Here is a 14,209-nt window from a genome sequence, read left to right on the forward strand (position 1 = left end):
GAAAGGGGAATATTAGTCATTTAACATGGCTAATATTCTTTAAAAAAAAAAAAAAAAAAATTGCTAATGCTCAAACTACTTGACGGATCGGGCTGAAATTTGATATGCAGATAGTTGTTATGACGTAGGTATCCGCTCAGAAAGGATTTTTCAAAATTCAACCCCTAAGGGGGTAAAATAGAGGTTTGAAATTTGTGTAGTCCACGCGGACGAAGTCGTGGGAATAAGCTAGTATTATCTATAGAAGTTATTTTTGTTTATATTACATGAAGTATCTATAGTTAAAATTGAATTTATTGTGATTTATAAATATTATTTCATTAATTTTATCGTTTTATTTAATCCCTATTACGAAACTTGCTCTATAAAATACCTACGTAATGTTACAAAAAAGTCAGAAATCGAAACACTTAACCTTTACCCTGCGTGAGTTCATCGATAGGCCATTTACATTTGACACCTCACTTATGTAATCGTCAAGCATTCGAACAACAACAGTGGTTGCTGTCAAAAGAAGGTGGGTGGTATCCGAGGTTAAAAACTTGACACGAGAAAGCTCGATTTTGACTTTAATGAACTAATTCAAAAATACTTACTAGAAAAAAATTATACCAAACTTTATCAATGTACCTCAACTAGCTTATGCTCGCGACTTCGTCCGCGTGGACTACACAAATTTCAAACCCCTATTTCACCCCCTTAGGGGTTGTATTTTCAAAAATGCTTTCTTAGCGGATGCCTACATCATAACAACTATCTGCATACCAAATTTCAGCCCGATCCGTCAAGTAGTTTGAGCATTAGCAATTTGCGGGAGTTATACAGAGATAGCGTCTTGCAGACTGACATAGGCTTCTTTTTATCGCGGAAAATCAAAGAGTTTCCACGAGATTATAAAACAAACTATACTGACTGACTGACTTATAAATCAACACACAGCCTAAGCCGCTGGTCTTCGAGACATGAAATTTGGAGGGTGTGTTCTTTGTAAAGAGTAGGTATCCACTAAGAAAGGATTTTTCGAAATTTCACCCCTAAGTGGGTTAAATGGGGGTTTGTTTATGTAGTTCACGCGGGCGAAGTCGCGAGCATAAGCTAATGTTTTATATAAAACTAGCTTACGCTCGCGACTTCGGACTGCACAAATTTCGAACCCCTATTTCACCCCCTTAGGGGTTGTATTTTCAAAAATGCTTTCTTAGCGGATGCCTACGTCATAATAGCTATTTGCATGCCAAATTTCAGCCGGATCCGTCCAGTAGTTTGAGCTGTGCGTTGATAGATCAGTCAATCAGTCACCTTTTCCTTTGATATATTTAGATTATAAGATAACTTAGCAACGTTTATTGCTAAAACAATGATGGTAGGTAGGTTACTATTTCGGGTGCCAGCTAGGTAACGAGGTGCCAGCCAGGTAACCTCCTAGTGTGCCTGGTCCCTTTTGGATACGTCCGAGGGGTAGAGCAGTATTCGGGCGGTGCACCCCGGTAACATACTTAGCTAGTAATTTCTCTTCGGGGATATTGTTGGCTAATGAGCTGGTAGGGGGAGGTTCCTGGTAGGAGGGGGATATTAATTTAATTGATACGCACATAACTCCGAAAAGTTAGAGAAGCGAGCCTGGAATCGAGCTCCCGACCTCTGATTAGAAGGCGGACGTCCTAACCACTAGGCTATGACTAACCAATAATAAAATAAATAAAATAAAAATAAAAAAGCCTTTATTGTCTAATACGTTAATTCCAATTATATCTCCTATTTCAATAATTTATTTATTTTTACATCATTTTTGATCAAATTGATTGAATTTCATCGTATTCGAAACAATATCAATTCATAAAAATATATCTGTTCATTCATCGTCATAATAAAATTAGTTTTTAATGTCAAAATTTATGTTTATATGTTATATTTAAGTCCCTTATAATAATATATTCAGTCACGCATTAGTCGCCTCAATGGCGTAGGCCTCCCCCAAATCTCTCCAAAGCTCTCTATCTTGAGCTTTCCTCATCCACTAACCAATAATATAATATTAACTAATAAGTTGATATTAGTATGGAAGTATGGATTAACGTAATGACCTCAGCCCCGATTATGTCAATACAATTGGAATGGACGAAATAGCCTACGCACGTTACGCAAGCCCATTCGGTCCACACAGCGAGAGCGAGCTCAGAGAAAGTGCATCTTTGCAGCGGCGCTACCTAAGTATTATTTGCTAATTTCCCTACCCGTGAGGCAGCCTACACTTCATAAGGGACCTATATAAGATCACACAATCTGTATCCATATCCATACTAATATTTTTTTTAGGGTTCCGTACCTCAAAAGGAAAAACGGAACCCTTATAGGATCATTTTGTTGTCTGTTGGTCTGCCAAGAAACCTACAGGGTAGGTACTTCCCATTGACCTATAATCATGAAATTTGGCAGGTAGGTAGGTCTAATAGCATAAATTAGGGGAAAAATCTGAAAACCGTGAATTTGTGGTTACATCATACAAAAAAAATAAATTGTGGTCGTGAACTAAACATTAGTGTTTTCAATTGTTGAAGTAAGATAACTATATCAAGTGGGGTATCATATGAAAGGTCTACACCTGTGCATTCTAAAACAGATTTTTATTTATTTTTATGCATCACAGTTTTTGAATTATCGTGCAAAATGTCGAAAAAATACGACTGTAGTACGGAACCCTCATTGCGCGAGCCTGACTCGCACTTTGCCGGTTTTTTTTAAATAGAGATAGCGAGCAAACGAGCAGGCGGGTCACCTGATGTTAAGTTTTTACCGCCACCCATGAACATTTGCTGCACCAGAGGAACCGCCGATGCGTTGCCGGCCTTTTAGGAATTTGTTGGTCCGCCCCTTGAATAACCCCATGTTGTAATCTAAAGGGAACACCGTCGAAGAGAGGAACCTATATAAGATCACACAATCTATATCCATATCCATACTAATATTATAAATCCGAAAATGTGTCTGTCTGTGCGTCTGCCTGTCTGCGAGCCTGTCACGGCCCATCCGTTCAAAAGATTTTGACGAAATTTACATAACATAGGCTACTTTTATCCCGGAAAATCAAAGGGTTCCCACGGGACTTTTAAAAACCTAAACCCACGCGGACGAAGTCGTGGGTCTCATATAGTCTAAATAATTAAAAGGAAAAGGTGACTGACTGACTGATCTATCAACGCACAGCTCAAACTACTGTACAGATCGGGCTGAAATTTGCCATGCAGATAGCTATTATGACGCAGGCATCCACTTAGAAAGGATTTTTGAAAATTCAACCCCTAAGGGGGTCAAATAGGGGTTCGAAATTTGTGTTAGTCTTATATAAAACACTAGCTTATGCTCGCGACTTAGCCCGCGTGAACTACATAAACAAACCCCCATTTAACCCACTTAGGGGTGGAATTTTGAAAAATCCTTTCTTATTGGATACCTACTCTTTACAAAGAACACAACCTCTAAATTTCATGTCTCTAAAACCAGCGGTTTAGGCTGTGCGTTGATTTATATGTCAGTCAGTCAGTTCTTTGAATTTTATATTTATGTAGAAGATACCAATATAATCTAATTTATTAGAGCTCTTTAGCAATTCTAATAATAATATGTAAAGTTTTTGCAACACACGTTTAACATAATGTTGTCGTAATAATTGACTAAGAACCGCGGCCATTGCTAATTTTATAAAGATTATGGAATTAATTCAAATTCAGTGCTAATGAGTCATAAATAAGATGATAGATCTCGGTCGAAAGTAAAAGTGAGACACACCTTTATATTAAAACCAAAGTGGTATTAAATGTATTTACATTCGGTTATGGATTACATCAGTTTATTTTTTTTATTGGCCATGTTTTAAACATGACTTCGTATGTTCCCCTTTCCTTTTCAACCGAACGTAAGGCGTAAAATTTTGTACCAGGATTTGGTTCTGCGTATTGCTCCTACATATTATTATCCATCTGCCCAACAGTTCAACCGATTTTGATGAAATTCGGTACAGAGTTAACTTACATCCCGGGGAAGGACAGGCCACTTTTTATCCCGGAAAATTGAAGAGTTCCCACGGGATTTTCAAAAAAACCTAAATCCACTCGGACGAAGTCGCGGGCATCGTCTAGAAAGTAATATCAGATTACCTTACCTTGGATTTCAGGTTGGTTCGTCAGTTCATCATAAAGTCGATCAATGGAGGCACTTTCCACTACACAAGGCCCTCTTCGCTCGCACTTTAATGCGTTTTTCGAGTACCATTTGCAGACCAATGTTACGTAGCAACATTCCACTTAACTTAAAACAGTTTACTTAAAATTACGTAATGCACTCACATTTCGCAACTTGAAACTCGAATAAAAGTAGACTGGTACAAAAAGGTAGGTTTTTATTTACAGAAAACTTATATTAACAACAAATATAATACAGTTAACGTCTAAGGCGATCACATAAAGTTTCATAACATTAAGATGAAATGACTAAGTCGTTCGTTTAATGGTGAGGGCTGCCGTATGATGATGAGATGGATGGGACGCCATAGGAGCCTGAGGGAGCGCCGATGGTTGTGTATGTAACGGATCCGTGACCACCAGAGTGACCGCCGGAGTAACCACCGCTTGAGTAACCAGAGTAACCACCAGCGTAACCACCGGCGTAACCACCGTAACCTTCTTCAGCTTGATGGTACTGAGCTACTTGGATGCCTTGTTGGAGAGACTCCAGTTCAACGCCTACTACTCTTTCGTGAGGAACTCCGTAAACTGGGGCTCCGTAGTGGGAAGAGATGCCATGTCCGTGACCACCTCCAATGGACGATTGGTAAGCTTGGTTCTGGATTTCGTCTTTAAGGATGATGTGCCTGATTTTTTCGAGTAGATGAGGGTCGATGTGGTATCCCTCTGAGGTCTGGTATCCGACTGGCACTGAGGTGTAATGGCCGCCGCTGGCTAAGGGAGATCCGTGACCTCCTCCTCCAACTATTTGGATGGAAGAAGATGGGGCGTAGTTGTAGCCGCCTGGGGCCTCAGCCACGGCGTAGCCTATTAAGGCGAGGGTGACCTGAAAAAAAAACTTGTCTTAGTCCAAAATACTCTTTAATCTTTTATTAATTGACCTAACGTACTAAAATCTTGATTGGTCTTTCGAACGATAATTTTGGTTAACACTAGAAGTATCGTCAATATTTGATCCTTAAAACCGCAGTGAAACTAATGTGTCAATAAGATTTTATTAGCCTTCCGATCCATTCATAATTTAATTCGATTAATAGTTAAAATTTATTGTTATACGTCTTTGCCTCGAATGACTCTAAATTAGCAATCAATGTTAATTAAAATATAGTCGCATATTTGTTCAAATTAACTTGATTTTTAATTTTTGATCTTGATATTTAAATTGTGTCATATATTGTAACTTGTCACATGTAAATATTAGTTTAGTAGTTTTTGATTTGAATCCACATGTCGAATCCGAAATATTCTAGGTATATTTATACACAGTTATTGAGTCCACATATTCGGTTTTGTCACACATTGGATGCACTGTAGGGATTTGGTTATTATCGATATGATCCGTAACACAGCACTGCACTCCTTTTTTGAAGTTTCGGGGGTTTTCGATGTTTCGATGTTTCGATGTTTCGATGTTTCGATGGTTTGACACTTACAATGCTCCACTTTGCCATTTTGTTGTATGAACTCAGTGAATGTTGGAGGTTGTATGATGGCTCTTCGAGTGCCCAACCGCTTTTATAGCGAAGATTCTGCCGTCTACTTTTACTTTAGGCCATCCGGTGGCCGACGAGGACGAATATTGGTTACGAATGGACCATATTTTTTTTTTTAATAAAAAAAATAAAGCATATCCGTCAGAGATGTATGTAAGTACGAGAGCAATTGTTAGTTCTTTTTTCAAATTTAAATCGGCCAACATTTGGCATTTGGATTCTGGGTTATGATTGGAGAAAGGACTAGGTTATCAAGTGATAATACTTATTACTATGTAAACTAATGTTGCGTATATATTTTAATGAGATGATTGACTTTTATACCTACTTGTCTACTTTCAAATAATTTTACAAGTATGGATGGATCATTTTATGTGTCGATATCATTTATCGAATTGAGTAAGAACTAAGAATTGACATTCACTTACAGTTACCAATTTTATATATTTAGGTACTCATCTAAATATATAAAAGGAAAAAGTGACTGACTGACTGATCTTTCAACGCACAGCTCAAACTACTGGGCTGAAATTTGGCATGCAGTTAGCTATTATGACGTAGGCCTTGGTAAAATTCAATCCCTGGGCGAAAAAGGGGTTGGAAATTTGTGTAGTCCACGCGGACGAAGTCGCAAGCATAAGCTTGGTACTTTTATTTATCTCATATTATTATGTAAAATAATCACTTTCCATGAGGTATGACTGTGGTCATGCTCAACTTAGTGTAATAATTACTTACAGACAGATTTTTTTTCCGAAATTATTCGCAACCCAAATAAAACAAACCAAATTTATTTTAAAAATTAGTGCCATATTTTTTACTAGCGACTCGCCCCGGCTTTGCACGGGTAACTTATTAAATTTTTTGTCTAAAATCTCAGAGTTTCTTGAAACTAAAATAATATAGTCTATGTCACTCAGGAATAATGTAGCTATCTACTGGTGAAAGAATTTTCAAAATCGGTTCAGTAGTTACCAGAGATTACCTCTAAACTTATCTACAACTCTTTATTATATTAGTATAGATTTAAAAATAATATATTTCTGAATAATTATAGAACTAATGTACATACCGTCATTATTAAATATGACATTTTGAATAACTTGCCGAAAAAAACAAAAAAAAAAAACTTTTGAAAACCCAAACTTTGCACGTGCTACTATGGTTGATGACTTTGTACAAGTAAAAGTTATTACAAGTAAACATATAAGTACATTTGTAGGTCTGTATGTCATTACAACTAAGTAATCTGTATATGGCATTGGCTTTGCGGGGTAACCGGTTCAAAGCTGGATTTAATTGCATAATATTACAATCTCTTTTTTCTATTTATTTTTACCCTATTTAATTATGAACTAAAACAGTGCACCTTCATCATCATTATCGTCGACTCACCACGAGAAGGCTATAGTCTACTACGCTGGCCAAGTGCACACGCTATGGAGAATTCTCAGGCATGCAGGTTTTCTCACGATATTTTCCTTCACCGTTAAATCAAATGATATTTAATTGATAAAAACGTACATAACTCCGAAAAGTTACAGGTGCGTGCCCGGGATTGAACCCCCTACCTCCGATTAGAAGATGGACGTCCTGACCACTAGGCTATTACAGCTTTTGAATAAATAAAGTACTATACAAGTCTCAGCCGAAATAGCAATTAACGACCTTGTTTAGTTGGACTCGGCTGGCACCTCGTCCTTTTAAAATCACTTGGGAAGTCCTCGTCCTCGAAGGAAAACATCGTGAGGAAGCCTGAGAGTTCTCCATAATGTTCTCAAAGATATGTGGAGTCTACCAATGCCGCACATGACCAGCGTTGTAGACTATGACCAAAACCTTCTCACTCTGAGAGGAGACCCGTGCTCTGTATTGAGCCGGCGCGGTGATGGGTTGATCATGATGAACTTTAAAAAATTTAGAAGTTTGAAGGAGCCCGCGATTAAACCTATACCCCTTGAATAGGTCTGAGTCTTAATAAAATTACTAGCCATAATCACCAGTTTTTTCTAAAATCCCATACATTGAAATTACCATAACGCGATATGTAAATAGCCGTCTAATTCTAATGATAGTACTAGACTTCTAATGATAGTAGTAATTTTTTTTAATCATGGGCCAAATCTAGATAAGAATACCTACTGGTTACCCTGGTTAAACACCGGAAAAAAATTAAATCAAAATAATTATGGGGTAATTTCTAGTTGTATGCGCTCATTATGACGACTATGTGCGTTCCGAATTCGGCCTAGCTTGCCTTCATACAAATAGTAATTATATATTTTATCTCTGTTAAGGTCTAGTTGTATGACAGGTTGTTAAGTTACGCTACGGTTACAATTAAACTTTGATCCTCAAATCCCTTTTATATGTATAATATTTTTAAAGACCTACTTCATCATGCCCTTCAGCAAACAGACAAACCTGTTACTATGTCAAATAAAGAAATGATTCGTCATTTATTATCATGAGTAATAAAAACCGGTCAAGTGCGAGTCGGACTCGCCAACGAAGGGTTCCGTACCATTGTACAGGAAATAACACGTTCATTTATTTTAATTTGTTTGGCGGCCATTTTTAAATTATTTTATTAGACTAGCTTATGCTCGCGACTTCGTCCGCGTGGACTACAAAATTTCAAACCCCTATTTCACCCCCTTAGGAGTTGAATTTTCAAAAATCCTTTCTTAGCGGATGCCTACGTCATAATAGCTATCTGCATGCCAAATTTCAGCCCGATCCGTCCAGTAGTTTGAGCTGTGCGTTGATAGATCAGTCAGTCAGTCAGTCAGTCAGTCAGTCAGTCAGTCAGTCAGTCAGTCAGTCAGTCACCTTTTCCTTTTATATATATAGATTTTATTAGATACTAGATGATGACGATTTAAGTTTTTTAAAAATCCCATGGGAACTCTTTAATTTTCCGGGATTCAAAAGTAACATATGTCCTTCTCCGGGATGTAAGCTAACTTTGTACCAAATTTCATCAAAATCGGTTAGACTGCTGAGCTGTGAAAAGGTAGCAGACAAACAGAGATACAGACAGACACACTTTCGCATTTATACTATTAGTATGTATTTGTTGTTATAGCGGCAATAGAAATACCCTGTGTGAAAATTTCAACTCGCTGCCCGTTCATGAGGTAAAGCCCGCTGATAGATAGACAGACGGAGGAACAGCGGAGGCTTAGTAATAGGGTCTCGTCGGCACCCTTCGGATACGGAACCCTAAAAAACTGTATAGAGCAAGAAAATAATTGCATCCATCAATTCATCACAATCACATACAATATGCTATATGTTATAGGTGTTACAACCGTGGTTTATTACGCAAAGCACCGAAAGTGAATTTATTACAGTTAGCCGATATTATCTGATAAAGTGTGCCAAGGCTCGGATAGTGGAAAAAATAACTAAAGCATAAGTTTTGACTTTTAAGGTGGAGGCATACTAATAAATGCTTGACGCTGCGTGACGCTCGAACTACCTACTTTATTTATTTTTTATTTATTACTAGCCTATGCGCGCGACTTCGTCCGCGTGGAATTAGGTTTTTAAAAAATCCCGTGGGAACTTTTTGATTTTCTGGGATAAAAAAGCATGCCACTCTCCAGGTCCTTATTTATACCCATCACGTCAATCGAGAAGGCAGAAAAAACATTGCTTGGGACGATGGACACTGTTAAAAGGGTTGAGTGAGAAAGTTGTACTGTAGGGAATGGAAAAAAGAATATAAGACATGCCATATTGAATTATTTAATACAGTGTATTTAATTAGTATTTGCAATTTTAATTAAGTGTTTGTTATAATCGTTTTATAAATTCAGTTGCGTTACGAATGTTAAGTTTGGCTCTACCTTAACACAGAAAGAACTTTTACGCTTTTAAGGATAAATGACCGACTTAAAAGTTAAAAATCTCTACATTTTGATATAATTTTATATTATTGCTAAACATAATCTGTGGCCAAACTGTCTCACCATTCCAACGTATGCTTTGATGACTTAGAAATTGCCAATTGCCAAAACAAAATTTTATTGAAATTAATCCTAAACTTTTTCAGGCTCTTACTTCACATAATATTTCAGCCTGACTTGGTATTTGACTAAAAACGAAATCATCTGATTTGAACGCTCCAGTTTTTTTAATCATTATTATTATTCAGATACAAGTTAGCCCTTGACTGCAATCTCACCTGGTGGTAAGTGATGATGCAGTGTAAGACGGTAGCGGGCTAACCTGGAAGGGGTATGGCGATTTTTATTTAACTCATACCCTTTTGGTTTCCACATGGAAACCCTGTGGAAACCAAAAGGGGTATGGGAACGCTAAATCGCTTGGCGGCACGGCTTTTCCGGTTGGGTGGTAACTAACTAAACCACACCAAAAGCCTCCCACCAGACCAGAAATTTAGAAATTATAAAATTCTAAATCCTTTCCACTTTTAATATAGGTACCTACCCTATTTCTGCATAATCCTGTAATCCTATAATACATATATTCAAAGATACACTATGTATTTAAAATCACTCTAAAATCTAAAGCGGGCTAAAATTGGAAATGCAGATGACTGACTGCCTAGCTAACTGATTGACTGATCTATCAATGCACAGCTCAAACTACTGGACGGATCAGTCTGAAATTTGGCATGCAGATAGATAGCTATTATGACGTAGGCATCCGCTAAGAAAGGATTTTTGAAAATTTAACCCTTAATGGAGTAAAATAGGGGTTTAAAATTTGTGTAGTCCACGCGGACGAAGTCACGGGAGTAAGCTAGTTACAATAACAATGTTGTAACCATCCCATACAACGGTAAATAAGCGCTGAGTCATTCCATATGATAATTTGCTATTGTATTCAAATTTTATCGCTACTGTTTCAAATACCTACTGAAATGGACCTAATGTGTTGATATTATTCATCAATCGATATTTATTTATCAATCGATACCTAAATTTGGATGGAACAGTACCCGTAGTACAAGATTTTACGTTTCACCAAACCAAACCAAATTCGAGAGTCGAAATACTTCCGCGTTACAGTAAACTGGATCTTAAATGCCTTGTTTTAAAGCTCAAGTTTGTCTACACTTCTACAGCCAGCGCTCCAAGCGGAAACATTGCGAAATTAAAATCAGTGGCATTGAATATTTGACTTCAATTCAATGCTGTTTAGGTCCATTTTACTGTAACGCGGAAGTATTTCGACTCTCGAATTTGGTTTGGTTTGGTGAGACGTAAAATCTTGTACTACGGGTACGGTTGCATGGTGGTCTTATCCTTGATAGTATTTGTATGAGTAACTTAGCACATGGTATGTAGTGTGTAGAGACTTTAAATTGATCACGTGGTTGATAGTTGATACCACGTTTTCGAGAATGAAAATATGACATGCTTTTTTTTTTTTTTCTTTCTTCCCTCAGTCCCTCTCGCTCAAGCAGATTTTCTTACTTGTGAAATGTCATTCCTTCTACACTTCACGTTGTTTGTCAAATACTCACGTACGAATACATTTTGACAAACAAAAAAAAGTGGCCACGGTGATAAGGACAAAAAATTATCATTTTGTCACGTTCTAACAAGAGCTTTAATGCATTTAGCTATCTCGCTCTAACAGTAGGTGTCACAATAGGGCTACTTCTAACAGTCCTTATTCTGAGCATGCTTTAGTAACTGTGTCAAACTCTGGAATTCTCTCCCCGCTGAAATACGTCAGGCAGGTGACATGTCATTGACGTCAGGCGAAATCCTTAAACACCTTCAAAAATCGTTTGAAGAACTATTATGTATGTATGTATGTATGTATATACTTTATTGCACCACAGAAACACAAATGACAGGTTACAAAAAGAAATCTTAATAAGTAAGTACAAAAAGGCGGTCTTATCGCTAAATAGCGATCTCTTCCAGACAACCTTAACGCTAGGGAAAAAACGAACAAATGGACAATGGGAGGTGGTGTAAAATAAACCTAAATACCAATAGCTAAATAAACTAAACCATATACTAAGAATATAAAATACATATTGTTAATACACTAATACATACAAATAAAATATAATAGACATACATAAGACTACATAGATATATATACACATATAGATTTAAATAATAAACTATGCCGTTACTGATGATAGCAAAGAGATAGGTAATGATCTTTGACGTCAATTTTAAATTTGTTAAGGGATTCAGCACGATGGATTTGCGAGGGAAGCTCGTTCCATAAACACATAACTATTATTTATCTATGTAAACATTATCTACTTTTTTCTATATATAAAAATTAATCGCTAAATGTGTTGCTGATCGCAAATCTCGAGAACAGCTGAACCGATTTCGCTAATTCTATTTTTATAATATTCCTTGAAGTACGAGGATGGTCCTTGCGGAGAGAAAAATTAAAAAAATTTGAATCAACTGTTAAGCAGTACGAAGTTCGCCGGGGCAGCTAGTGTAGTATATATCGGCAGAGAGCTCTAGGATCGTCTTATTTCCTTCTATTGGGCGTTTATCTACAGGGTTATTATGTTGGCTTAATAGGAACGCGGGATTCGATTCTACACAAGTACACAAGTCGTTTCTCTTACCATCTTCAAACCATATTGTTTTTCTTACGTGTCCATGGTAACCCAGATTGTGTCATAATGCGTAGACTCGATCAACGCCACTAGACAACGTTTGCGTCCCGATTACTGCCGAGTATCTCCGACATATATTATAGAAATATATATATTTTATATTTGTGTAATATTAGTATGTACTGTGTATGTAGTCTAATTTATTATCTACTAGCTTATGCTCGCGACTTCGTCCGCGTGGCCTACTCAAATTTCAAACCCCTATTTCACCCCCTTAGGGGTTGAATTTTCAGAAATCCTCTCTTAGCGGATGCCTACATCATAATAGCTATCGGCATGCCAAATTTCAGCCCGATCCGTCCAGTAGTTTGAGCTGTGCGTTGATAGATCAGTCAGTCAGTCAGTCACCTTTTCCTTTTATATATTTAGATAGACTAGGCCCATTTTCAGTTGCTGCACCAACCCGTGCTTTCGTGATTCCTTTCATCAAAGGTTCATCCAAATCTGTTAAGCCGTTTTTGCGTGATTGAGTAACAAACATCCAAACATCCACACTTTCACATTTATAATATTAGTAGAATTATAGTTTATTATTAGTTTAGAGCCTCAATAGCTCAACCGGTATAGGAGTGGACTGAAAACCGAAAGGTCGACGGTTCAAACCCCGCCCGTTGCACTATTGTCGTACCTACTCCTAGCACAAGCTTGACGCTTAATTGGAGAGGAAAGGGGAATATTAGTCACTTAATATGACTAATATTCTTTAAAAAAAAAGTTTATTAATAACAATTGTTATACCTATATCCTTAAAAAAACTATGCGTCAATCAATTATAGTACACCGTGAAGAATTCATTACCTCATACACAATGCACGCCAGGCCTCTTTACAAAGGCGGCATTCCGAAATAGAAATAGAAATAGAAATAGTTTTTTATTTGCCAGAATGTGGTACAATTTGGTCTTAAATCTATTTTGAGCCCTTGACATTCAACCAATAATTTGGTGTGCAACTTATTATAGTAACTACATTATCATAGAATAATAAAGTGTGAAAATTAACAATCAATAATCTACTTAACTTATTTATATTTAAATGTATCTATCTAGAAAGTACCTAATGTTAACAATATGATTTTATTCAAATATAAAAAACCCCTGTCAAGTCAATAATAATTATTAAAAAAAAAAGAAGTATACATGTTCATCAGTTAAAAAAATAGAAATAACAATCTTAGAATAACACCACAATACTTAAGGTCATATCCATATCAATGAGTCAGTCATATCAATCATAAATTATTAAATATAAACATTGGTAAATTAAACCTGACTATTCATAAGCACTTTTAAAAAGTTTACATGAATAAAAAAACATTCTATTCTATTCTATTCTAAAAAAAAGCAAACGACACGCGCTCAAGTGCGAGGCGACTAGTGCACTGTACAAAGATACACAGTGGGGGTCAATGACATGACCCAAGGTCATTGCGTGTCATCCCGAGCGAATCAAATGATGATTTGCAGAATTCATCTAAAAATTCATCTTAAATTGTATGAGATATCCATTTATATTTATGAGATAGCTAAGCGATGATAGCCCAGTAGTTCATTATCATCATCATTATACCGTCACCGGCTCACTACTGAGAACTGGTTTCTCCTCAGAATGAGCAATGATTAGGTTATAGTCTACCACGCTGGCCAAATGCGAATTGGCAGGATTGACGCACTTTTGAGAACATTATAGAGAACTCTTAATATTTATTTAATTGTTTAAAACGGATATTTCAGGCCGATTCTTTTGTACACAATCTCTAAACTAAACTAAATTAACATGTCTAAATATAGTGCTAGCCTTTTCCGTAAGCAACATTATGAAAGGGATAGCAATAGATTT

At 36.8% G+C, this 14,209-nt stretch overlaps 1 protein-coding gene across 1 annotated transcript; it reads right to left on the reverse strand.

Moving 5' to 3' along the window:
- Positions 1-4,379: 4,379 nt before the first annotated feature.
- On the reverse strand, positions 4,380-5,724 carry LOC117996352 (prisilkin-39-like). Its single transcript, XM_034984411.2, has 2 exons — positions 5,675-5,724; positions 4,380-5,067 (listed from the first exon to the last, which is right to left on the reverse strand). Exons 1-2 carry the CDS (start codon positions 5,690-5,692, stop codon positions 4,501-4,503), a joined length of 585 nt encoding a protein of 194 aa, XP_034840302.1. The 5' UTR covers positions 5,693-5,724; the 3' UTR covers positions 4,380-4,500.
- Between the last annotated feature and the right edge of the window lie 8,485 nt (positions 5,725-14,209).

Source organism: Maniola hyperantus, chromosome 3 (assembly GCF_902806685.2).
Source record: "Maniola hyperantus chromosome 3, iAphHyp1.2, whole genome shotgun sequence".
Classification (NCBI taxonomy): Eukaryota; Metazoa; Arthropoda; class Insecta; order Lepidoptera; family Nymphalidae; genus Maniola; species Maniola hyperantus.